The 27,222-nt window shown below is 47.2% G+C and overlaps 1 protein-coding gene and 1 long non-coding RNA gene across 2 annotated transcripts in view; one reads left to right on the top strand and one right to left on the bottom strand.

Moving 5' to 3' along the window:
- FREM2 (FRAS1 related extracellular matrix 2) overlaps window positions 1–26,599 on the bottom strand; it is a 285,338-nt gene extending 258,739 nt beyond the window's left edge. The window contains exons 1-2 of the mRNA XM_063951860.1: window positions 21,428–26,599; window positions 11,032–11,121 (exon numbers count right to left, since the gene is read on the bottom strand). Coding sequence (XP_063807930.1) covers window positions 11,032–11,121; window positions 21,428–26,414 — 5,077 coding nt within the window. The 5' untranslated portion in view covers window positions 26,415–26,599. The remainder of the gene's footprint in view (window positions 1–11,031; window positions 11,122–21,427) is intronic.
- LOC135050590 (uncharacterized) lies at window positions 17,610–19,720 on the top strand. Its single transcript, XR_010241684.1, has 2 exons — window positions 17,610–17,679; window positions 19,514–19,720. It is a non-coding gene; the product is annotated as an uncharacterized LOC135050590 (long non-coding RNA).
- Window positions 26,600–27,222: the final 623 nt, after the last annotated feature.

Below are 27,222 nucleotides of genomic sequence, written 5' to 3'. Positions count from 1 at the left end.
CAAAAGACTAATGAAAATATCCATTCAGTAGTTTTTCACTACAATCCCCACAATCCATCTGGTCTAAACATCTTCCTATGAAGAATATACCGCAAGACTTCCGGGACATAGAACTACATTACCCAGAAAACCCATCGCCATTCCGCAATACAGACCAGAACTTCCGGCTTCTTAAAACCACATTTCCCAGAAGCTATATAGCGTCATTTCCGGTCACGATGGTCCCGCATGATTTCTAGAAGACTACATCACCCAGAATACCCACCGCTATTCACAACACAGACGGGGACTTCCGGTTTGCTGAAAACTACGTTACCCAGAAGCCACGTAGTGCCACTTCCGGTCGCGGCGATTCCGGAAGATTTTGTCTTCTAATAATAAAAACCAGCTCTATTCCTTTACGTATATACCACTGACACCACCAATGAAGTAAACCCCAAAGGGAGTAATTATAAAGCCCTGTTTTGAAGGACAGACTTTCGGGGAGATCCGGAACCGGAAGTGATGTAATGAATCACAATTTCCGTTTTTTTAGCATAAAAACATCACCATTTCAGTCCTCCATCAGCCTTGACAAAGAGTGACCTACTCGAAACGCGTTGGCTGAGGACTATTGCCTGCTGGATACTGCCCCACCCGGGTTGTGGGAAAGGTACGACCACTTTTGTTTATTTATGATTCAGTCAGTCAGGATACCGGTCCCTCACGTCTGGATAAAGTTGGTCCCATCAATTCCCCACACGGGTGGCCATTACCTGCAGCCAACATTTTATTATATTATTTTATTTTTATGTGTATTATTAAAAACATTTATCTACATAAGAGTCTCCATTTGAATCTAAGAAAAACAAAGAAACCTTGATGAGCATGGCGTATCAACAACATCTGTGAGTACTGGTACGCACCCTTGTTTTTTAAAGAAACCTTGATGAGAGGATAACACACTATATATGTGTAAGTGAGGTACGCACAATAAGGAATAATCCCACTATCGCAATATATATACCGTCAGGATTGTGATTTCATTATAAAAGATACCTTGATAGGCTTATCACCACTTTTGTTCCGTGTAAGTGGAGGTATGCATTTACTTTAGAGAGATATCCTGATGATACAATATCTTTGAAAGAAACCTTGATGAGCATTGTGAATAAGTAAATTAATGTAAGCAAGGTATATCTACCACTATACCCATTGTGTTTGGAAAAGAAATAGACCACATCTCCTAAGAATCTTTATTCAGAATATTCCCATATATCAGTGGTTAACCCCTAGCCATTTTTTTCATGTTTTTTCCGTATTGAAAAACTCATTGGAAGAACACTGAAGGGAGGAAAACCAAAGAAGAATCAGAAAAACACCCATAGGTCCAAGTCATCACGTCATTCAAGATAAGTATTGTTCTCTACATACTCTCTCAGCGCCAATTCCCTTTTCCATCCCTTTCACCCCCATCCATAAACAACTGTATCTCCCCTATCGTGTTTACTGTTTAAGCACACAAACACCCATTTGCTAATACTTAATTTTCCGAATCAAGTACCGCCATGCGCCGGCGAAGCCGACAGTTATCCCCACAGCAGCTTATGACAGAGCCCTTACATCTGCCGACATATGTCGACTAACCAATAGTGGGTACAAACAGGGAAACAGTGAATTTATGTACTATAAGAGTGCTTATGCGTCCATTATCAACCTAATGCTATATGACAACCATATAGCATAAAAACACTGTGCCCCCCCCCCCCCCCCCCCTGGCGGGGATCCGAGGAAAAATAAGAATTTACTTACCGATAATTCTATTTCTCATACTCCGTAGTGGATGCTGGGACTCCGTAAGGACCATGGGAATAGCGGCTCCGCAGGAGACTAGGCACAAAAGTAAATGCTTGAACTAGCTGGTGTGCACTGGCTCCTCCCCCTATGACCCTCCTCCAAGCCTCAGTTAGGATACTGTGCCCGGACGAGCGTACATAATAAGGAAGGATATTGAATCCCGGGTAAGACTCATACCAGCCACACCAATCACACCGTACAACCTGTGATCTGAACCCAGTTAACAGTATGATAAACGAAGGAGCCTCTGAAAAGATGGCTCACAACAATAATAACCCGAATTTTGTAACAATAACTATATACAAGTATTGCAGACAATCCGCACTTGGGATGGGCGCCCAGCATCCACTACGGACTATGAGAAATAGAATTATCGGTAAGTAAATTCTTATTTTCTCTAACGTCCTAAGTGGATGCTGGGACTCCGTAAGGACCATGGGGATTATACCAAAGCTCCCAAACGGGCGGGAGAGTGCGGATGACTCTGCAGCACCGAATGAGAGAACTCCAGGTCCTCCTCAGCCAGGGTATCAAATTTGTAGAATTTAGCAAACGTGTTTGCCCCTGACCAAGTAGCTGCTCGGCAAAGTTGTAAAGCCGAGACCCCTCGGGCAGCCGCCCAAGATGAGCCCACCTTCCTTGTGGAATGGGCTTTTACAGATTTTGGCTGTGGCAGGCCTGCCACAGAATGTGCAAGCTGAATTGTACTACAAATCCAACGAGCAATCGTCTGCTTAGAAGCAGGAGCACCCAGCTTGTTGGGTGCATACAGGATAAACAGCGAGTCAGATTTCCTGACTCCAGCCGTCCTGGAAATATATATTTTCAGGGCCCTGACTACGTCCAGTAACTTGGAGTCCTCCAAGTCCCTAGTAGCCGCAGGCACCACAATAGGCTGGTTCACGTGAAACGCTGAAACCACCTTTGGGAGAAATTGAGGACGAGTCCTCAATTCTGCCCTATCCGTATGAAAAATCAGGTAAGGGCTTTTATAAGATAAAGCCGCCAATTCTGAGACATGCCTGGCTGAAGCCAGGGCTAACAGCATTACCACCTTCCATGTGAGATATTTTAATTCCACAGTGGTGAGTGGTTCAAACCAATGTGATTTTAGGAACCCCAAAACCACATTGAGATCCCAAGGTGCCACCGGGGGCACAAAAGGAGGCTGTATATGCAGTACCCCTTTGACAAACGTCTGGACTTCAGGCACTGAAGCCAGTTCTTTTTGGAAGAAAATCGACAGGGCCGAAATTTGAACCTTAATGGACCCTAATTTTAGGCCCATAGACAGTCCTGTTTGCAGGAAATGTAGGAAGCGACCCAGTTGAAATTCCTCTGTAGGGGCCTCTTTGGCCTCACACCACGCAACATATTTTCGCCAAATGCGGTGATAATGTTTCGCGGTTACATCCTTCCTGGCCTTTATCAGGGTAGGGATGACTTCTTCTGGAATGCCTTTTTCCTTCAGGATCCGGCGTTCAACCGCCATGCCGTCAAACGCAGCCGCGGTAAGTCTTGGAACAGACAAGGTCCCTGCTGGAGCAGGTCCTTTCTTAGAGGTAGAGGCCACGGGTCCTCCGTGAGCATCTCTTGAAGTTCCGGGTACCAAGTCCTTCTTGGCCAATCCGGAACCACGAGTATAGTTCTTACTCCTCTCCTTCTTATGATTCTCAGTACTTTTGGTATGAGAGGCAGAGGAGGGAACACATACACTGACTGGTACACCCATGGTGTTACCAGAGCGTCCACCGCTATTGCCTGAGGGTCCCTTGACCTGGCGCAATATCTGTCTAGTTTTTTGTTGAGACGGGACGCCATCATGTCCACCTTTGGTTTTTCCCAACGGTTTACCATCTCTTGGAAGACTTCTGGATGAAGTCCCCACTCCCCCGGGTGAAGGTCGTGTCTGCTGAGGAAGTCCGCTTCCCAGTTGTCCACTCCCGGAATGAACACTGCTGACAGTGCTATCACATGATTCTCCGCCCAGCGAAGAATCCTTGCAGCTTCTGCCATCGCCCTCCTGCTTCTCGTGCCGCCCTGTCTGTTTACGTGGGCGACTGACGTGATGTTGTCCGATTGGATCAATACCGCCTGACCCTGAAGCAGGGGTTTTGCTTGACTTAGGGCATTGTAAATGGCCCTTAGTTCCAGAATGTTTATATGAAGAGATGTTTCCATGCTTGACCACAAGCCCTGGAAATTTTGTCCCTGTGTGACTGCTCCCCAGCCTCTCAGGCTGGCATCTGTGGTCACCAGGATCCAATCCTGAATGCCGAATCTGCGGCCCTCTAGTAGATGAGCACTCTGCAGCCACCACAGAAGAGACACCCTTGTCCTTGGCGACAGGGTTATCCGCTGATGCATCTGAAGATGCGATCCGGACCATTTGTCCAGAAGATCCCACTGAAACGTTCTTGCATGGAATCTTCCGAATGGAATCGCTTCGTAAGAAGCCACCATTTTTCCCAGGACCCTCGTGCACTGATGCACTGACACCTGGCCTGGTTTTAGGAGATTCCTGACTAGCTCGGATAACTCCCTGGCCTTCTCCTCTGGGAGAAACACCTTTTTCTGGACTGTGTCCAGAATCATTCCTAGGAACAGGAGACGTGTCGTTGGAATCAGCTGCGATTTTGGAATATTTAGAATCCACCCGTGCTGACGTAACACTAACTGAGATAGTGCTACTCCGACTTCTAACTGTTCCCTGGACCTTGCCCTTATCAGGAGATCGTCCAAGTAAAGGATAATTAAAACGCCTTTTCTTCGAAGAAGAATCATCATTTCGGCCATTACCTTGGTAAAGACCCGAGGTGCCGTGGACAATCCAAACGGCAGCGTCTGAAACTGATAATGACAGTTTTGTACTACAAACCTGAGGTACCCTTGGTGAGAAGGGTAGATTGGGACGTGGAGATAAGCATCTTTGATGTCCAGAGACACCATATAGTCCCCTTCTTCCAGGTTTGCTATCACTGCTCTGAGTGACTCCATCTTGAATTTGAACCTCTTTATGTAAGTGTTCAAGGATTTTAGATTTAAAATTGGTCTCACCGAGCCGTCCGGCTTCGGTACCACAAACAGCGTGGAATAATACCCCTTTCCCTGTTGTAGGAGAGGTACCTTGATTATCACCTGCTGGGAATACAGCTTGTGAATGGCTTCCAAAACTGCCTCCCTGTCGGAGGGAGACTTTGGTAGAGCAGACTTCAGGAACCGGCGAGGGGGAGACGTCTCGAATTCCAGTTTGTACCCCTGTGATACTACCTGCAGAATCCAGGGGTCCACTTGCGAGTGAGCCCACTGCGCGTTGAAATTTTTGAGACGGGCCCCCACCGTGTCCGAGTCCGCTTGTAAAGCCCCAGCGTCATGCTGAAGACTTGGCAGAAGCAGAGGAGGGCTTCTGCTCCTGGGAAGAGGCTGCCTGGTGCAGTCTTTTTCCTCTTCCTCTGCCCCGGGGCAGAAATGAGTGGCCTTTTGCCCGCCTGTACTTATGGGAACGAAAGGACTGAGTTTGAAAAGAAGGTGTCTTTTTCTGCTGAGAGGTGACCTGGGGTAAAAAGGTGGACTTTCCGGCCGTTGCCGTGGCCACCAGGTCCGATAGACCGGCCCCAAATAACTCCTCCCCTTTAAACGGCAATACTTCCATATGTCGTTTGGAATCCGCATCCCCTGACCACTGTCGCGTCCATAACACTCTTCTGGCAGAAATGGACATAGCACTCACTCTTGATGCCAGGGTGCAAATATCCCTCTGTGCATCACGCATATATAGTAATGCATCCTTCAAATGCTCTATAGTTAGTAATATACTGTCCCTATCCAGGGTATCAATATTTTCAGTCAGGGAATCCGACCACGCCACTCCAGCACTGCACATCCAGGCTGATGCGATTGCTGGTCGCAGTATAACACCAGTATGTGTGTATATACCCTTCAGGATATTTTCCAGCCTTCTATCCGCTGGTTCTTTGAGGGCGGCCGTATCAGGAGACGGTAACGCTACTTGTTTAGATAAACGTGTGAGCGCTTTATCTACTCTAGGGGGTGTTTCCCAACGCGCCCTAACCTCTGGCGGGAAAGGGTATAGTGCCAATAATTTATTAGAAATTAGCACTTTTTTATCGGGGGAAACCCACGCTTTATCACACACCTCATTTAATTCGTCTGACTCAGGAAAAGCTACTGGTAGTTTTTTCACTCCCCACATAATACCCTTCTTTGTGGTACTTGTAGTGTCAGAAATGTTCAATGCCTCCTTCATTGCCGTGATCATGTAACGTGTGGCCCTACTGGACTCACCTTCCTCACCGTCGACACTGGACTCAGTATCCGTGTCTGGGTCTGTGTCGACCCACTGAGGTAACGGGCGTTTTATCGCCCCTGACGGTGTCTGAGACGCCTGGACAGGCACTAATTGATTTGTCGGCTGTCTCATATCGTCAACAGTTTTTTGTAAAGTGCTGACATTGTCACGTAGTTCTTTAAATACAACCATCCAGTCAGGTGTCGACTCCCTAGGTGGTGACATCACTAATACAGGCAATTGCTCTGCTTCCACATCATTTTCCTCCTCATACATGTCGACACAATCGTACCGACACCCAGCACACACACAGGGAATGCTCTGATAGAGGACAGGACCCCACTAGCCCTTTGGGGAGACAGAGGGAGAGTTTGCCAGCACACACCAGAGCGCTATATATATATATAGGGATAACCTTATATAAGTGTTACTCCCTTTTATAGCTGCTGTTTATAATTTAGCTGCCAATAGTGCCCCCCCTCTCTCGTTTTTACCCTGATTCTGTAGGGACTGCAGGGGAGAGTCAGGGAGCCGTCCTTCCAGCGGAACTGTGAGGGAAAATGGCGCTTGTGTGCTGAGGAGATAGGCTCCGCCCCTTCACGACGGCCTTATCTCCCGCTTTTTTCTGGAAAACTGGCAGGGGTTAAATACATCCATATAGCCCAGGAGCTATATGTGATGTATTTCTTTTGCCATCCTAAGGTATTTCTGTTTTTATTGCGTCTCAGGGCGCTCCCCCCCAGCGCCCTGCACCCTCAGTGACCGGAGTGTGAAGTGTGCTGAGAGCAATGGCGCACAGCTGCAGTGCTGTGCGCTACCTTAGTTGAAGACAGGAACGTCTTCTGCCGCCGATTTCACCGGACCTCTTCGTTCTTCTGGCTCTGTAAGGGGGCCGGCGGCGCGGCTCCGGGACCCATCCAGGCTGAACCTGTGATCGTCCCTCTGGAGCTAATGTCCAGTAGCCTAAGAAACCCAATCCACTCTGCACGCAGGTGAGTTCGTTTCTTCTCCCCTTAGTCCCACGATGCAGTGAGCCTGTTGCCAGCAGGACTCACTGAAAATAAAAAACCTAAAATAAACTTTTACTCTAAGCAGCTCAGGAGAGCCACCTAGCATGCACCCTTCTCGTTCGGGCACAAAAATCTAACTGAGGCTTGGAGGAGGGTCATAGGGGGAGGAGCCAGTGCACACCAGCTAGTTCAAGCTTTTACTTTTGTGCCCAGTCTCCTGCGGAGCCGCTATTCCCATGGTCCTTACGGAGTCCCAGCATCCACTTAGGACGTTAGAGAAATGGCGCTGACTCTGAGGGATAAGCTCCGCCCCTTCCCGGCCCGCTGAAGCCCGCTCAAACATATATACATACATAACCTTAAAAATTGAGCTGGGGCCTTATATACAGGGATTGACCCCCTGTATATACCCCTATATATACAAAACGCAGCCCAGGGCGCCCCCCCCCCCCCCCCGCGCCCCGCACCCACGGAAAACGTTGGTGTGTGGGAGCGATGGAGCGCAGCACGGTGCCCTGGCGGGGTGAAGACACCCGGTGTCCGGGTATGTTCCCCCGCTTGGGATGATCCCAAAATTGCTCCCCCCCAGCGCCCTGCACCCATGGAGCCGGCGGCGGTGGGGAAATGGCGCGCCGTGCGCGACAACACGATGGCGGGGGTCCGGGACACGGAGCCCCGGCACCGCCAGCTGAACACTACACAATCACCTGTAAAATGCTGCCCAGGGCGCTTCCCCCCCCCCCAGCGCCCTGCACCCGAGAGAGCCGGCGGCGGGAAGAAATGGCGCGTAGTGCGCTACCACATGTTGGCGGGCGTCCGGGACACGGAGCCCAGGCACCGCCAGAGAGTCACAACTATAGTGTAAAATGTCTGCTCAGGGCGCTCCCCCCTCCGCGCCCTGCACCCGTGGGAGCCGGCGGCGGGGAAGTAATGGTGCGCAGCGCGCAGTTATATGGCGGCGGGGGTACGATCCACGGTGCCCAGGCACCGAAATGCTTGTATGCCAGCCTTAAGAAGAAGAAGAAATCAGCAACCTGCTGCCCAGGGCGCTCCCCCCCCCCCCAAGCGCCCTGCACCCTGTGAGTGCCATTGGTGTGTGGGAGCATGGGGCGCAGCGCGACCGCTGTACCTCCTTTACTGAAGTCTTCTGCCGTCACTGAAGTCTTCTGTTCTTCACATACTCACCCGGCTTCTTTCTTCTGGCTTCTGTGAGGGGGGTGACGGCGTGGCTCCGGGAACAAGCAGCTAGGCGCACCAAGTGATCGAACCCTCTGGAGCTAATGGTGTCCAGTAGCCGAGAAGCAGAGCCTTTAAACTAAGAAGAAGTAGGTCCTGCTTCTCTCCCCTCAGTCCCACGATGCAGGGAGCCTGTAGCCAGTAGGTCTACCTGAAAATAAAAAACCTAACATAAAGTCTTTTAGAGAAACTCAGGAGAGCTCCCCTAGTGTGTGACCCATCACTCCTGGGCACAAAGTCTAACTGAGGTCTGGAGGAGGGGCATAGAGGGAGGAGCCAGTTCACACCCAGTTTAAGTCTTTATTGTGTGCCCAGGCTCCTGCGGATCCGTCTATACCCCATGGTCCTTTTGGAGTCCCCAGCATCCTCTAGGACGTATGAGAAATATTTGTAAATATAGGACCCTGTTCAGTACGGATTGCAAATTCTGCTAAAAAGCAGAGTTTGCAATCTGTTTTTTCGCATGCTGGGGGCCGCCCATAGTAGGGCAGGGCCGCCCAGCATGCTACTCGCCACCCACCAACTGCGACCACGCTCTAATTGCGATTGTACTGCAATTAGTGCGTGGTCGCAGAAACTAGGGTAGCCTCCAGCCGGCGCAGCCTGGCTGTGACAGCAGGAGTCCCGGCGCAATTTTTTCGATCAGAGCAGCTGCCCCAAAAATGCAGTCGACACGCCCTTGTTTCCAACACGCCGCCCCGCAACGGTCAACAAAGGCCACCCGCCCGCCTGCAAACGCCTGTCAATCAGCGTTTGCAGTTAATGCCACCCAATAGTATTAACTGCGTGCGCATGCGCAGGACGGGACCTGCGCCATACTTGCCTACCCTCCCGGATAGCCGGGAGGCTCCCGAAAATCGGGTGGCCCTCTCGGCCCCCTGGAAAGGTGGGCAAGCATCCCGCTTTCCGAGCTGCCCCTCCATGACCCTCCTCGGCCGCCCACAACAGAGAACAAGTGGGCGGTCCGAGGGGGTCCAATGACACGATTCATCGTAGCTCTGCCCCCCGCTATACAGCGCCTCTTTTCTCGGCACTGCATAGCGGGGGGCGGAGCCAATATGACGCGATCCTGATGCTACGCCCCCTGGACTGTCCACTACCCTGTTTACCACACCCCCAGAACGGCCACCCTGCTGCCGGCCACGCCCCCATGCACCTACAACGCTGCCTCCTCCCGGAGGAGGGGGCAGCAAAGTAGGCAAGTATGACGTGGGCGCTACCCACCACTCAGAAATTTGCACCCACATCGCACCTGAATAAGGCCCATAATTTCCAAAAGCTGTACATACTGTAGTATGAAGAAGCAAAGAAAGGCAAGGGGTGCGCATAACAGGTATTGTTATATATTTCATGTGGTTTCTCCCCATTGGACTGCCATTTATGCAATATATTTCCATATTTATTTTTATTGCCATTTAAATGTACTTATTCAAACACTGACATCTTTATTAATATAACTGACAATTTTGTGACACAAATTCTGGGACGTATGATAAGAATATTGTAATGAATGATCAGATATGTTCTATTTTATCAGCGTACTAAAGCCATCAATCACCACATATTTGCACCAGCACTATAATACGTGTGATTATTAAGATCAATACTGTTTTCATAGAGAAACCATCACACTATCATTGTGTTACTTTTCCAACAGAGTTGACAAACTTAGAAAAACTTTATTAACTTCCCAGATGGCAGCGATGCCAAACATTCCCCGCAGTCACTGACATAACTGAGAATTTGTTAGGTTATTACTAGCACATTGCTGTCATCAATAGAACTGTTTACGCACTTGTTATATATAGATAAATTTGAACAACCAAAAATATCTACCACACCTAGAATGAGCAGAATTAGATCTCACTATTTGTTTTAAACAGATGGACTGTCATTAAATATTTTCCCTAATGCTGCCATTTTTATTGAAGAAAGTGTGACTCAGTATAGGTCCATGCTAATGTACTCTGTTTCAGCATATTCCCTTTATGAGTGAATAAAATTAGCACAAGCATGAATAGTTCCACAGCTAGCAAGCAAATTCTGGGCTGGCCGGTACGCAGTGGAGATACATGGGCTCGGGTTTGGCCTGTGCATCACCATAGTAGACAAATCAGCATGAAGGGCTAAAACAGATACAGAAGCTCATCCATCTCCTCACATGCTGGGGCCACCCAGCACAAGGTAAGGCCGTCTAGCGCGTGTGAGGCCGGCTGCACTGTCAGGTGGTCGGCTGCCATTTTTTAAATTGGAGTGGCAGCGTGACGTCAGGCAGCCGCCCCGAAAACGGTCACATCCCAACCCCGTTAGGCCCTCCCAGCCCCCCCAACGCCGCTCCGAAGCCCCGCGAACAGCTCAACGCTGTCAATCACAATGAGGTCGTATCAATCGGAGATGCGACCGCAATGTGCATGCCCATGCAGCCGTGAGGCAGCCGCTGCACATGCGCATTTTGCCTCCATCAGTAAACTGCGCTATGGGCCGCATCAGCGCCCAACTCAGAATCAGCCCCACAGTACAGTAAGTGAACTGAAGGGGTAAGTTAACTTTCCAAATGCCTCCTTGATGCTTTATTGCATTTCTCAACTTTGGTGGCTGTATTCACTAATTCCCGAAGGTATATGCAGACAATGTACTTACCACTATCTTCAACAGTAAAATAGAAATGATCACTTGTCGCGTTTTCTTTCTCCCGCAAAACATAACAGATTTTCATGTCATCAACGTCCGCTGTAAGGAAACAAAAAAGGATGATGAAGGACTACAACACCCAAACAGTCGCCTATATAAATATTAGTCACCTATATAAATTGCTGCAAATAACATTCACACCTTATTACAAAAAAATTTCAAGAGCTTAATTTGAGATTGTGAAAGGAGATATTTTCTGACACACAATAAACGTCTTACAGTATTAGTGATCCCAGGCAGCCTATCTTTCACGCAATCTCACAGCAATGTGTATAGGACTATTACATTATTTATCTGCTTAACAACTACGACAATGCACTTAAATGACAAGTGACACATGAACAATTTAAAGTAGCATAGGAAGGGGATAGCTCATCTTATACAGTGCATGGTGGTGTTCTCAGGTAAAGCTGTTTTCTTGGCAATGGATACGGTACCCAAGACCACTGATTCATAGATAACAGGTAATTTCCTGGTATTAACTAAGACTGCCTGAGCACAGAGGTTAATTAAGGTGACAACATACTGATTGGGTATACTCCCATGGTATACATCACTAGAAAGTAACTTTGGCCTTTTCTTCAGCTGGCAATTTCATGCAAGAGCTTAGCTTTTTAACCCATTCAATGCCTGAGGCAGGGATCATCAAAGGGCAACTACATCCCCCCCTACAAAAATAGATGACTGTTACATTTTGTGTGGTATCGCCGAGGGCTTTGCTTTGTTGCAGCTGTCTGAATCCACTTTTCACAACACTGCAATGTGACCCTTTCCACCCGGTGCAAAATACTCTGCTCCCGTACGTCCCACTTCATTTACTGTTGTAATTACCGGGATTGAATTCATTCATTGATGTTGGAAACAAAACACCCATCTCATCAATGAAATCATTCAGCCCACGTAACTGTAATAGTAAATTAGGTGGGATATAGGAAGCAGAGCATATTGAGCTTGGTGGAAGTGGTCATGTTGGATGAGTTCATATTAGGACAAACTATACAGTAAACCTTGTTTGGTAATTAGAAATCTGTACTCTAAGAGATATATCTGTACAAAAGTTACAGTTGAACTTATAAAGGCGTGTTTCCTAAAAGCAAAAAAATGCAGAGCCACTGTGCCTTTACTTGTAGAAGTAGGCCTGCTGTACACCACGCCTGACGCTGAGGTGAGGTAAGTGCTCCAGTATTGTATGCACTGAAAAAGATGCGTATATTCCTCCACACATATCTTGCAGTGCACCTGCACTCTTTCTGTATGCTTCGCCTGTTGCTCACCGTCATTATCAGTGCGAACGTGCACCAGTCTATACTGCAAATTGTACACCTGAATACAGGTTTATTTACCCATATGCCCAACTCTGCAAAGCATGCACTTCATCTGAACCTTGAAAAAGACTCTAGCTAAGAGTTGAAACGCGTCGGTTTCCCACTTAAGACGCTTGTGAGGAGAGTGTATTTATCCGGGATTCAGCAGTGACAATCTGTGTGGTGGATGGGCTGATCCGGAACACCCATTACGGGACACACGCGCTGATAGGGACTGTCTAAACCACAGTTCCCTAAAATTCTGGTAATTACCTATTACCTCACTTGCCTCTCCAGGGGATTTTGTTGAATAATTGATCCCACATTTTATTGCAAATCATATTTATTCTATCAATGTTTTATGTATGTTATGTATATGTGCTATTGTAATTAAAACGGCATTACACTATACATATCTTTTTCATTCTATATGTCAACTTGTTCTGGATAACACGATGGAATGATGGAACAAAGAAGAATTCACATATAGCGCTAGTTAAGTGGAACTCTCCATATTCTATTTTAATTGCACTTCTGCTGACACGCCCCAGCACTGAACTATGGGGGTCATTCTGAGTTGTTCGCTAGCTGCATTCGTTCGCTGTGCAGCGATGAGGCAAAAAAAATGGCACTTCTGCGCATGCGTATGCGGCGCAAAGTAATATTACAACAAAAGATGTAGTTTCACACAGGGTCTAGCAAAGCCTTTCAGTCGCACTGCTGGCCGCAGAGTGATTGACAGGAAAGGGGTGTTTCTGGGTGTCAACTGACCGTTTTCAGGGAGTGATCGAGAAAACGCAGGCGTGGCCGGAAAAACGCAGGCGTGGCTGCCCAAACGCAGGGCGTGTTTGTGACGTCAAATCAGGAACTAAACAAGTGAAGTGATCGCAAGCGCTGAGTAGGTCTGGAGCTACTCTGAAACTGCTCAAAATTATTTTGCAGCCGCTCTGCGAACCTTTCGTTCGCACTTCTGCTAAGCTAACATACACTCCCAGAGGGCGGCGGCTTAGCCTTTGCACGGCTGCTAAAAACTGCTAGCGAGCGAACAATTCGGAATGACCCCCTATGGGCCTAATTCAGACCTGATCGCTTGCTAGCAGTTTTCCCCTGTAGGCGCTGCGATCAGATAGTCGCCGCCTATGGGGAGTGTATTTTAGCTGTGCAAGTGTGCGATCTTTTTCAGTTTCTGAGTAGCCCAGGACTTACTCAGCCGCTGCGATCACTTCAGCCTGTCCGGGACCGGAATTGACGTCAGACACCCTCCCTTCCAACGCTTGGACACGCCTGCGGTTTTCCAACAACTCCCTGAAAACGGTCAGTTGCCACCCACAAATACCCTCTTCCTGTCAATCTCCTTGCGATCGGCTGTGCAAATGGATTCTATGTAAAACTCATCACACAGTGACAATCTGCTTTGTACCCATGCGATGCGCCTGCGTATTGCGGTGCATACGCATGCGCAGTTCTGACCTGTTCATAGCGCGGCAAAAAAAACTAGCGTGTGATCAGGTCTGAATAACCCCCTATGCCTATATGAAAACGTCCCAATACAGCCCAGATGCACCAAGATCAAACATGTCAGCTATATAACTTGTTACCTTTACATTTGCTATAGAAATGGCTACTTCCTAAGCATGCACAGGCTCTGTGCTCTGTGTTTAGTTGTACTACAGGGGGCGTAAAACGGCTAAATCCGACCAAAGTGCTAGGCGCGCCACACAAACTGCTGTTTGGGCGCCCAGATGGGTTACTTTTCACATATTTCAGCTGGATGGCTGTGAGCTGAAATGTGTCTCTCCACGGCTAATCACACCTGAATGGAGCAACAATTGAATTGCTACATTGGGTGCCATCTAGTGGCGGCAGCAGGGAAAAACAATTGAATTCCCCCTCGGAATCTAAAATTATCCAGAGTAGACAACTATTGCTGTTTACAAATCCAAAAGTAAAACAGAAATTTTAGCTTTATGCATCATCATGTTAGTGAACCTGTAGCTTTTCTATAAGCACAAACACAAATAAAAATATTCAATATGATATAAAACGGCCTGATTCTGAGTGACAAGCTATGTTGGTGTTGGATGTAGTTGTGCTATTCTTTCCACTCTGCGCACATCTAAGTCGCACCATGCGTGGGTCCCAATTGATTCGAGGTTGTGGTTTCAGACGCACAGGGAAGTGTACTAAAAATGTATTGGGCATTCCTGGCAGGTAGCTGGGAGGTGGCTATTCAGGCGCACGGAGATGGTCCTTCTTTTGGATGGGTTGCAGGCATGTAGCTGAAGTGGGTGTTTACATGGACTATTAATCGCTCACACTAAAGGTCATTCTCATAAAGAAAATTTGCACCTACTGTAGTATAGAGCTGGCACAACACGTTTGGATGGTGCAACCATAGGAGTCGGAATGGGGGGGGGGGGGGAGGGGGCAGCATGCTCCCCCAAAACATGTCAGAGGCGCAGACGTGGGGAGGGGGAGCGCTAACCCCCAGCTCACTGCGGAGAATCTGACTTCAAAACTCTGGCGCTGTAGCGTGCGGCCCTGTGTCCTGTCCAGCTGGTTCTTCACAGAGGCATTACTGGGAGGAGGCGAGGATGTCTCAGCAGGCTCAGCATGGCCACGCCTCCTCCCAGTAATGCATCTGAGAGCCGGCTAGGACAGGAGGACTCGGGGCAACACGCTGCGGCGCCGGAGTTTTGAAGTCAGATTCTCCGCGGTGATCTGGGGGGTAAGAGGTCCCTACATGGTCCCCCAACCACAACATGTTCTGGCGCCCCTGGGTGCAACCAATGGTGTGTCTAAAGACAAATCAAGCTGTATTTCAGCGCCTGAAGGCACGGGGGCTATGATGACGTGATTCAGAACAAAATCTCCTTATGAAGCTGCCCCAGACCGCCCACTTCACTTGGGAAGTAGGCAACCGCAGGCAGATTTGGGATGGGGTTCGATATTTAATGCCAGCAGTCACATGACCGACGCGGCATCCTGAAACTGAAGATCGCTACTGTGGATGGGGTAAATATTTTTATCCTCAATTACCCTAGTCCTCCAGAGTTGGTGGCTATGGCTAACCCTTGGGGAGTGGCGGCTATGCCTGACTCTAACCCCTACTAGTGCCTAGCCGTAACCCTAGCCAGGCCCACCCGGGCCCTAAACCTAACCCAACACCCTGATACTCACTTTTCGGGATGTCGGCTGACGGTGTTCCGACGCCACTGTCCTGAGTGGTGTCGGGATTCTGGCTTCGTTCACATGACCGCCAGGATGCTGAACGCATCCCGTGGGATGCTTCTGGGAGACTCACCCACTTTTACCAGCATCGGGGAGAGCCACCAGAGATTTGGAAGTCTCCTGGGCCTTTCGGGAGAATAGATAAGTATGTTTTCACACTGTATAGCACCTGCCACTAGTCTGTTCAGTGGTGAAGGTGTGACAAGAAGGGGATAACACGGACACGCCTCCTCCATTACGAGGCCACACCCCTTGTCCCGATTGACTTACTTCCAATGTTAAGAGGCATGACGATCTCTGGTTTTATGTTACTAATTCAGGCACCCTGTAACCACTGGCACTCTGGGCAACTGCCTAGGTTCATGCAAAGGTAGTGCTTTCCTTGCTGGGAATGCTGGCACCAGTGGTAGTAATGAGTATAATGCAGGGCTTGGGAAGTGTACCGTATACTCACTGACATGGGGCTATAAAGTAAATTGGCTTGTATGCTCTGCTGTATACTGAAAAAAGACTCACACTGTATCCTGAAGTGTCATACCTCCAAACATTTGAAATAAATCAAAGGATAGAAACAATCACTTCCCATGATCTGCCCAATCTACACCCAGATTTGGGCAGGTCATGATGTTGAACTTCTGGGTCTGTGAAAATAGACAGTCTCTACAAAATTGGGATATATGCTGAAAGAGGAGCTGCAATGTATATTGGCATGGGATTATACAATATATCAAATTGTGTGCTATACTATATATTGTTTATATACTAAACTACATGCTGGTCCTACATTGTATACTGAAAAGGGGACTATACTGTACTATATATCAGCATAGGGCTATAATAGAATAGTGGCTTAGAAACTATATAATATTATAAATAATCGGTAGCTATATTGTATACTGTAACTGGGATTATACTGTATTCTGACAAATTATATTGATTTGTAAACTATACTGTACTTTATAGTGCTACACTGTATATTGAAATAGGTCTATAATGTATAATAGCATAGGGCCCATATATCAGCAAGTCATTGGGACAATTCCCCGTTCTGCCGATGACTGGGTCAAGTGATTGTCCAACATGCTGGATGTTGTCAATCTCAATTTGAAAACAGTGACCTGAAAATGATTGGAAATGGCAAGGTGGTATAATATTTAGTATTTTGTTGAATCCATTGAAATTGCTGATCATTGGAATGTGGCAATCACCGGATTAGACCTGCATTGCGGAATCTGGGATTGGCCCATTAGATGTACAGTATGGGCCGCATAAAATAATAAAAAATGATGTCTGTGGCTGTAATGGAGTGGATGGAGTTCAAAATGTGACACAATAATACATAACATTGGCCCTCATTCAGATGTGGTTTAAGGGACCTCTGCTGCTGGTTAAATAGAAGCAGCAGCGATAACGCTGAGATGGTAATGAAGCAGGGGTCCAAGGATGCAGTATCAGATCTTCCCCGGCACGGTCAGCCGGCTGTATGACACATGGGGTTGCACAAGTTCTACCTAGAGGCCAAGAAATCTCCGTCCTCTGACAGAGATCCTGGCCTCGTCCTTCCCCTGTAGAGGCAGCAATATGCCTCAGTTTCGAGAAATGGAGGTTGTCGCCACCCATTCCCCATCCTCCAAATGGCATCTGACTGTCAATCACTGACTGATGCCGTAGTGCGACCGATGTCACAGACCCGTACTGCGTAAAGTACGAACATCGGTACCTTGTTACATAAGCCGCTACTCTGTCCAGGGGCATTTTAAGACAGAAGTGCATTAGAGTCTGAGCACTGGGGCGCTAGTGCACATGCGCAAAACGAGGGGAACATGGCTACAGCGCCATTTTCCCAGTGATTATTTGTGCGCTTGCTTGACTCTGAAGAGGCGAGTATAAAAGAAATGGGTGCAGCTTGTGGACACAGGGGCCCATGTGCACCGCACACACTGTACCCATTATAAATACGCCAGTGTCATCTGAATCAAAGCCATTAGATATCAGAGGTCCGGAGTTTCATTATGTATCAGAGCTCCGGAGATGTGGCAGTTCCCCCAATGTCAGATCATGGGTAAGTAATATTCAGAGTTTTTTCCTTAATGAACTTCATCTAAAACTGAATTTACAGTGTTGACTTACTGGCCCTGGCATTTGTGTGCACGCATGCCTTCCACGCGTGCATGTTAGAAGGCGGCGTGTATGTGTACACATGAAAGGGGGCATGCACGCGTAAAGGGGGGGGGGGGTCGCGAACACTGTTCACAGGGGCAAGCCTGAAGTCAGGGGGACATGGACTCGCAGTGCGCCCCCATATTTCTTTGAAAAGGGCAGTTCGGGAGGAGGGGACACTGCTCACGAGACGTGGACTCGCAGAATGGCCCCATACATCTTAAACACAGACACTTTGTGCGGGGGGGGGGGGGGGGCAGCAAAATGGAGAGCCGGCAGCTGCGCGCGTCTCTCCCAGCTCTCTATGTGCCAGACCGGCATGTGCCAGAAGTGCCAGATGAGCAGTCCGGCCCTGGATATAGACATCCTTTAACAAAGTAGTATAAAAGTAATTTAGTGACGTCATCATTTCAGCATTCATTAGACCACAGTAGAGCTGTATAGTGATCGTTGGGTCGAGGACCCGTGCTGCACTAATTTTCAGTTAATGGTAAAACAGAAAAACACAATGGACCTCATTCAGTAAGGATTGCAGATTCTAATTTGGGATCCCGGTCACTCTACGAAGAAGACGACACCAAAAAAAAAATCCTCATGTCGACCTTTAGACCTGTCGACCTAGCACATGTCGACCTAGAAACCCTGTCGACCTTCCATCCATGTCGACCTAGTGACTGTCGACCTATAGTGGTCGACCTAAACATTGTCGACCTAGACACTGTTGATTTGATGAACCACCCCCCCCCCCCCCCATACCCCTTTTACATCTCCAATGCCGGATCCCACCCGGGAATTGGAAACGGGTCCTTCCCGGGTGGGATCCGGCATTGGAGACTCTCCCTACCCCTTTCGCTGGCTGTCCGACCTGGCAATATGCCGGGTCGGTTGCCATAGCTACGGGGGGCGGAGCCAGGGGCGGGGGCGGAGGCGGCGCTGGGAGATGAGCTCATCTCCGCGCCGCCTCTCCCTATCTAGTAAACGGGTCCCGGGTTGCATCGACCCCTGGGAATCTGTTTATGCAGCCACTGACCCGGTATTCAACTTGGAAATAACACTGCTTATAACCTGGGTTGAATTACCGGGTCAGGCGACCCGGGAATTCGGAGTTGGCGCTTTCACACCGCACTCTGACTCGTGTCGACACGGCAATATGCCAAGTCGATACCGGGTTATTTGAGCGGTGTGAAAGGGGTACTACAGTAGGTTGAATAACAATGTACACATAGATACTACTACTAATCTTATGTGCCACAAAACCCCTCTGGGTTCTCTGGTATTTCCATGTACTTTATTACCAGTTCTGCTACAGTATTTGACAACAAAATTCAATTAATGAATTCATATTTAACAACAGACAAGATGAGAACACACATTAAGTCAAAGTTACTTTGTTACTTGGCCCTGTTTCCAGGCTTTAACATAACCCTGCAGGGAACTTGCACCAGTCCAGGCTTGTGTGAGGGGTGGAGAGTCACCTACTGGCCCAGCGCCTAAAATTTGTCTTTTCCTTAATAATTTACTCGACTCAGCCAGTAACAAAGGGGTTAAGATTCATTTGTTCAAGCCAGGAGATGAGAAGCTAATAATGCATCAATGGCATTGAGCAGATTGTTACTTTTCTGCAACTTGTGATAAAATTATTATTTTGTCAGTCCAGCTCATAAGATGAAATGTATCAATAGTTCACAGTTTACTTGTGGCTGGTTGTCTGATACCTATGTGTTTTGTGTTCTTAGTGCAGAGGGCAATATATCACCAGTAAGAGGCCGCCCTGCGAGACCGTGCTTTGAACTAGATCCATTTGGCAATGGTCAGATCCATCAACCTGAGCCCCGGATTTCACTTAGCAACTTGTGCTATTTAAAGCGTCTGCGGTTTCTTTAATCGACACACAGCTGTTTGTCTTCATCTAAATGTAGCAATAATAAAGCAAGTGTACTTGTGCTAATGTGTACAATGAATAAAAGCATTTAACAGATGCTAAATATATTCCACTATATACAGTAAAGGGGTAACAGTAGCTGGAATTTATCACAACTCTAAATCAGACAAAGATGTCACACTGGTACTTGGACAAAACATTTTGCAATGCAAAGAGGTGAAAATGCTATTTTGTTTTCTTCTCAAATTGAGAAAATTCTGCCTGCTTTTGCATGTAGCACACAGATATTGGGTAGCTTCATGTGATTTAGAGTTCAGCTAAAACCACCCAAAATCTAAATTTGACCCATCCTCCCCTCCCTGTAGGGCAGTGGTCCCCAAACAAATGCCCCCTATCGGCGGGAGTCCAAGATCGCCAGAGATTCAGGTTGCCAGCTGATCTCTGAAGTTTTTGTTAAAGGGACAATCACTAAAAGCCTTGCCTTGTAAGTAATTGTCCCTTATAAAAAGGTCAGAGATTGGCCAGCAACCCGCACCTCCTGAGATCTCAGACTCCATTACATCCTGCCGTAACAGTCCAGGTTTTAATGATATTCATGTTTGAGCACAGGCTGCCTAGGGTGGGTACATGTCAGGGTGATATTGGCACGATTTACCGTATCGGATTGACAAACCGTGCATATCGTCTGATCTGTACACCCTATTGCGCACTCCCACAGGTCACATGAGACATGTTCCGGTTGGCTGTGCTGCATGGCCAGCCGAACGATATTGCATGTGGCATCGTTCCAATGTTCATTAAATCTACCTGGTGTACCGGCAATCTTGCATGGTCCGGTAAAACCGCCCTGACCATTGGCAAGATTACTCACCCTTAATTAGTACCTCAGTGCTGGATTCATTCTAAACTGTTAAATCGGGCTCATAATCTCCAATCAATGGGGGTAATTCCAAGTTGATCGCAGCAGGAAATTTTTTAGCAGTTGGGCAAAACCATGTGCACTGCAGGGGGGCAGATATAACATGTGCAGAGAGAGTCAGATTTGGGTGGGTTATTTTGTTTCTGTGCAGGGTAAATACTGGCTGCTTTATTTTTACACTGCAATTTAGATTGCAGATTTAACTCACCACACCCAAATCTATCTCTCTCTGCACATGTTATATCTGCCTCCCCTGCAGTGCACATGGTTTTGCCCAACTGCTAACAAATTTTCCTGCTACGGTCAACTCAGAATTACCCCCTGTGCCTCATAGGGTTGAATCGTCATAGAAAAAAAAATAATGCATATCTTTTTAGTTTCACCAAGCATCATCTGTCATCTGACACTGGATATTTTACGTTTAATGCAGCAAAAGGTTGCAAAAATGATATTCTAATAGGTAATTTTCATTATTGATAACACAGGTACCTAATGTTCTGCAGCACAGTGAAAAGTAATTAAAGATACAAAGATTAAGGTTTACAGGAACATCAACTGCAGCTCCAGGTTTAAGAGAAATTAAAATAAAACACAGTTTATACAAAATAATATCTCTAACCTACTTAATGTTTTAATAAGTGATATTATTATTATTAATAATAATAATAATAAAAAATTATAATAATAATAATAATAGATATGGTCTACGTTTAAAGAACATGGGCAAAAAATAATTTTAAAACACTCACAAATAACAGTACAAGCTACATTTATAGAAGTTAATTATTTGAATGTACACTTGGCAATTTAACAGCACTGAAATCTATAAACAGGTAGAATGAGCCTTACCTTGGGTAAATTGATTGATGCTGTGGTTGCCTTTGTACAAGTTGATGAGCATTCCATGACTGGGACCTTGTGTGACCCGGATACGGAGTGAGAGGTGAAGACTGTCCCTGTCCTCTGCTTTAAGGGCCTTGTTGGTGATCAGGAACCCTAAATGACCAGTACTCAGAATGCGCAGAGTTGGAGCCCCCTTATTCACCACAATCTGTGGCACGCCATTGTCTACTGCAATGATTTGTATCTTCATCATCTGGGGCTGTCGAGTCTCATAGACAGTGTCAGGAAACACGTAAAAGTCAGTGTGGGTGCCATCCGTCACAGTGAATGAAAAGCTGTCTTCTGTGGACTCTGTGCCATCATGCTTATAGCTAATAAGGTTGTCATTAAGATCTTGCTTTGTAAAGGAGGTCACAGCTTTACTATTGTTATGCAGGATCTTCCCATGAACTGGTACCTGCGTAATGATGAATTTCAGGCGCCTGTCAGGGGTGTCTCGGTCTTCCACCGTAAGTTCAAAGGGGGTGATCAATTTATTCTCACTCTCTCTCACTGCTAGATCAAGGACGGTCAACACTGGCTTCTTATTATCCACATCACTGATGGATATCCTAAATGTACGGAAAACAGGGTTATATCCATCAGTGACCTCAAATTCAAAGCTGTCCATCTTGACTTCGTCATCTGATGTGTGTGTGTAATATATTTTATTACCTGCTAACTGCAGCTGGGTGAAAGATGTAATGGGCACCCCTGGCAGGTCAGTGCATTCCAAATGTCCACGTATTGGGGCCCTTGTGATGGAGAAAACCAAGTGTTCATCTGGACTGTTTAGATCACTAGTACTAAGGAGGTCAGTGGTAAGGGTTACCTTGCCCCCTTCTTTCAAAGAAACTCCTTTGGAAATGACATCTGGAAAGACCATGTCAATGCCCCCCACAGTTACATAAAAATATCTATCAATAAGGGGATTAATGCCATCAGTAACATCAAATTTGAAAAGATCACGTATGCCCTCTTGACCAAAGTGCATGTACTGTATGAGATCTCTGTCCACCTCATCCTGAGTAAAGTTCATACCTAATGTAATGTTTTCTAGACCACCATATAGGTTTCTTCTTTGCAGCAGGCCTTGGCCAGGTCCATAGCGTATTATATATGTTAAAGTCTTGTCATCAGAGTCCAAATCTGTTGCTTTAAGTACTTTATTTGAAATCAGCTTTGTTTCTCCAATTTCAATCTCAAGACCATCATTAATGGTCATCCTGGGGGTTTCATCATCCACAGGTATAATCATGATAAGAACATTTTTCACCACTGAATGTTTTCCATCAGTAAGTTTTATCTCAAAACTGTCCTCTTTGGTCTCAGAGTCATCGTGTTCATAAAGAATGGTGGAGCTCTCTTTGATGTCTTCCAGGCTAAAGTCATTGACAATCACAGTACCGTTGGTGAACTGGTTGACTATGTGGCCATGTTTTGGTGGCTTTGTGATAAAAAATACAAGTTCATCAGCTGGGATGTCTGCATCTGCCCCATTCAGTATAGGAATATCAATGACTAGACTCATTCCCTCCATCACCACAAACTCCCTCATGAAAATCTCTGGCTTTTCATCATTGGCTGGAATGATAACAACAGGGAAGAAATGCTTCTGGGAAAAGTTTATGCCATCAGAACAATGAAAAGTCAGTCTATCTTCTGTAGGCTCAACACCTTTGTGGATGCTTTGAACATAATACATATGTCCCAGTCTGATATCTTTCAATGTAAATGCGCTAATAGCTGTTCCTGCTCTAGATTTTTCAGATCCTGGTGCTGGAGAAATGTTCTCAAGATATCCAGCTGTTGGCTGAACAACAATAGTGCAAAGGATGTCATCGTTTGGTGTATCTCTATCTTGTGCTCTTAAGTGGGGAGGTGTAATTACATTCTTTTCACCTTCAACAACTGTGAACTGGTCACCCACAGTAACAACTGGTGGCTGGTTATCCAGGGGCAGAATGGTCACTTGGACCCTAACTCCATTAACTCTATTTCCTCCAATAGTCCACTCCTCAGAAAGGTCAGATAATGTTAAATTAAATGAGTCTTCCTTTTTCTGCATGCCAATTTCTCCAGAAGTGTGAGAATAAACAACAGAACCATCAATGATGTCCCTTTGAGAAAATCTTTCCGTGGGCACACCATTTACCAGAATTTCTCCAAGATGTGGAGGATCTTCTACAATGAAAGTTAGCATAAGGTCATCTGTGTCCGCATCTGTACCTTGAATAACATTTGAAGTGATTTCAGCAGAGCTGCCTTCCAATACATCTAAGTAGGAGCCAATGGTTCCAGCTGGTAACATAATTCTGGGCACTTCATCGTCCACCAATCGCACAGTGATCTTAATGATGATTGTAAGAACATGCACCCCATCGCTAACATCCAAAGTGCAGGAATCACTAGTAGACTCCTCACCACTGTGCATATAACTTAGTCTTCCTTTACGTATGTCATCCAAAACAAATGTCTCACCAACGTCCATCACATGATTGGAATACATCACCTGGCCATGCCTTGGAGACTGTGTCAGTGTAAAAGTGATTTTATCTCTGCCTGTGTCTGCATCAGTGGCATCAAGTTCCGCTGGTGTGATAATATGACTTCCTCTTTCAAACACAGTAAATCCTGTATTAATAATACTAGGGGGCTTGTTGTCCACAGGCTCCAGAAAAATAGTAAAATCTCCTTCTGCTACATTCCCAGACATATCCTCAACAGTATAGTGAAACTGCACCACACGTGGGGTTATTCCAAGCTCTAGGTCGGGTGGTTTGTAGGAAATTTTATGATGATTTATCTGGGCCTGTGTGAACTCTGTAACAACATGGTCTGGATTTTCAGAAAGGACTATGAATCCCATAAGAACAGGGTTGTTCTCATCTGTATCAGATGGAGGAATGATCACTGTGTATTTGAGATCCCTATCATCAGAATCCAGGTCAGTATATCGTAAATATTTCCTCCTAAAGTAGGTCAAATGATACTCCTGCACCACCATCTTGAGTGTGGTGCCTGTGTACAACTCTGGAGGTAAGTCATCAATTGGGTTTATTTTGACTACAAATGTGTGTTCTCCAGACTGATTTGGAGGGTCATTATCATCCTGGACTCTAAAAACAATTTGATCCATGACTGCAGTAGTGCTATGTGGCCCAATGTGCTTGTAAAATAATTTCCCATCCAATATGTCCTGCTGAGTCCACTCCTTTACCACCTTTTCGTAGAGGTTTAGTTCAGGGATTAACTGCCATTCAGAAGGATCTTGCGGTATCTCAGACTGGCGCAAAACCATCTGTCCCAATGTTGAGTAAGGTAACTCCATAAAGAAACGTATAGTGGAGTCTTCAGAGTCAATATCTGTTGCGCTCAACACAATTGGAGTCACTAGGGACACCTCTTTCTCCGAAATCATTAAACCAGTATTGGCATTAACTATGGGTGGCTCATCATCAGTTGGCACCACAGTGATTGGAAAAAGGAACTCCACTTCGTGTCGTCCATCTGTCATCCTGAATATGATGTTGTCACTGTAAGTGTCACTACCATCATGTTGATAGATGACTCTGCCCTGGTCCAGGTCAGTGGCTGTAAAAACCTTGGAACCCTCAGAACCCAGCAGGAACAACTGACCATGCCTTAACCCATCCAGGACGGTCACTTTAACCTCACCAAGATTGTCCTCATCGCTGATCTGTAGATTGTGAGCACTTGAAAGAGGACGTGATTGTCCTTCATATAGAAGATGCCCTGTGTTCTTGGTAACCACGGGTGCCAGGGTATTCATGGGTTTAACAACAATCATGAAGGAAAAGGGATCAGACACAGCTCCTTCAGTGTCCACCACCTCCAGCTCCACCTCAAATAAGCGCTCTGTGTCAGAGTCTTCAGGAGGAGGTTTGTAAGCTATCCTGAGTTCCTGCAGATCCCGCTGATAAAAGGAGGTAATGGGCAAGTTGCGGTCATCTGTACTGACGATCTGCCCCTGTCCTGAACCAAAGGAAGAAGTTATATTAAATATAAGGTCCCCTGGGTCAGATTCTAAGTCCTCTGCGGCTAGCATGTCAGGGGTGATAGCTGTCATTACAAACTGATCCACCTCCATCATCATCATGGCTATGAAGCTTGGCTTTGGCTGAGTGTTTTCCAGACCTTCCTTGATCCTGACTAGGATTTGGAAATGCTCCTGCTTGAGTACATTCCCTACTTTATCCTGCAGCTCCACCAACATGGGTATGAAGTCTTTGTTGGGTGACTGGGTGGAGGAAGTATGCTGGTAGCGGACACCCTGCTTCAAAAACTCCCCACAGTCCATCATTTGCCCACTGTTGTATAGCAAACTTCCATACCTGGGCAATCCTGCCAAACCCACCAGGGGCATGATCCTGCACACTTCAAATGTCCTATCATAGGTAAATTCCAGAGTCTTCTTGTCTATGGGGTTACTGGTGCCCAGCAGCTTTTCCACAGTCAGTGGCATGTTCCTGGTCACCACCTCCAGCTGGGTGAAGAGCACCTCCACCTCCACCATGAATGGTATGATCAGCGTGCGGGTCTGGGTATCATAGCGCAGCAGGAGCTTCACCCTGTCCTTGGAAGGGCTGCGTGCGCCCATGTGGGAATATTTCACCTCCCGAGCACCGAACTCGCAGGGGAACCGGTTTGGGGAAATGTGCCCGGGCCCCTGGGACAGGGGGTCGTTGCTGAGCACGCTAATGTGACACTTGTCCCCCGGCTGCACTTGGATCACCAGGTCCAGGACGGGGTCCAGGTAGACAGATCTCCCGAAGGGAACGCGGATCCCGTTGCTGGCCACCAGGATCTCCTCTTCCAAAGGTCCATAGGACAAGGGGGACCCGTCCACAGCCCCTCTCTGTGCGTCCGTCTCCCCGGCCAGCAGTAGCAGCCATGTCCCCGGCACCAGCAGCAGCACCGGGTGCGTCCACATAGTCGCTGTCCTGCGCCCAGGTGTGCACGCTGCAGCCCAGCTGTGACTTCTGCAGAGTCCTTCTCACCTGAGACGCGGCAGCAGCAGGGGGCACCCACTCAGCAGGAGCCCAGCAGGGACAGTGTGAGTGCAGTAGCTCCCTCCCCTCTCCTAGCGCCGGGCTCTCTCCGAGGCTGGGCTGTAATCCCCTGGGAGTCGCACTGCAACAAGTGGGCGAGGCATGGGAGCCTCAGCGACAGCTGTTGGTGCACGGGCCGGGGGGGGGAAGCTGCCCGGGAGGCAGGGCTGTCACTCATCCCGCCCGGTGCTGCCGCTGGCAGGTTGCTGCAGGAGAGGTGACCTGCTGGGGAGAACGTCCGAGAGGGCGGCGGACACCGGGCAGCACAGGACCTTTTCTTTACATACAGTAGGATGGTGGGTTTTTGTAATGTGCTGACTGCAGCCATTATGGAACCACAACTCCCAGGATCTCCTGAAAGCTGAAGGAAGAATTGTCATGGCCTGCTGGTATTTGTAGTTCCACAACAGACCTTGGTTGCTTTGATTCACACACACACACACACACACACACACACACACACACACACACACACACACACACACACACCTTTTATATATGATATTGAAATCAAATCGTGACTACTGACTATACTTGTACAAACTGCCATAGGTGCCAGTCTATGGGTGCTTTGCCCCCCCAGAAGAAAAAGTATTTGTTCTGTTCATGATCATGTAGATTGTGGGTAGCACAGATACTGTAGATAGCATTTTCTTTTACCTAAACTGTATAGTTGATATAATGTGAGCA

The sequence above is a fragment of the Pseudophryne corroboree genome, chromosome 2, assembly GCF_028390025.1.
Source record: "Pseudophryne corroboree isolate aPseCor3 chromosome 2, aPseCor3.hap2, whole genome shotgun sequence".
Lineage (NCBI taxonomy): Eukaryota > Metazoa > Chordata > Amphibia > Anura > Myobatrachidae > Pseudophryne > Pseudophryne corroboree.
This window is presented reverse-complemented; position numbering and strand designations above follow the sequence as displayed.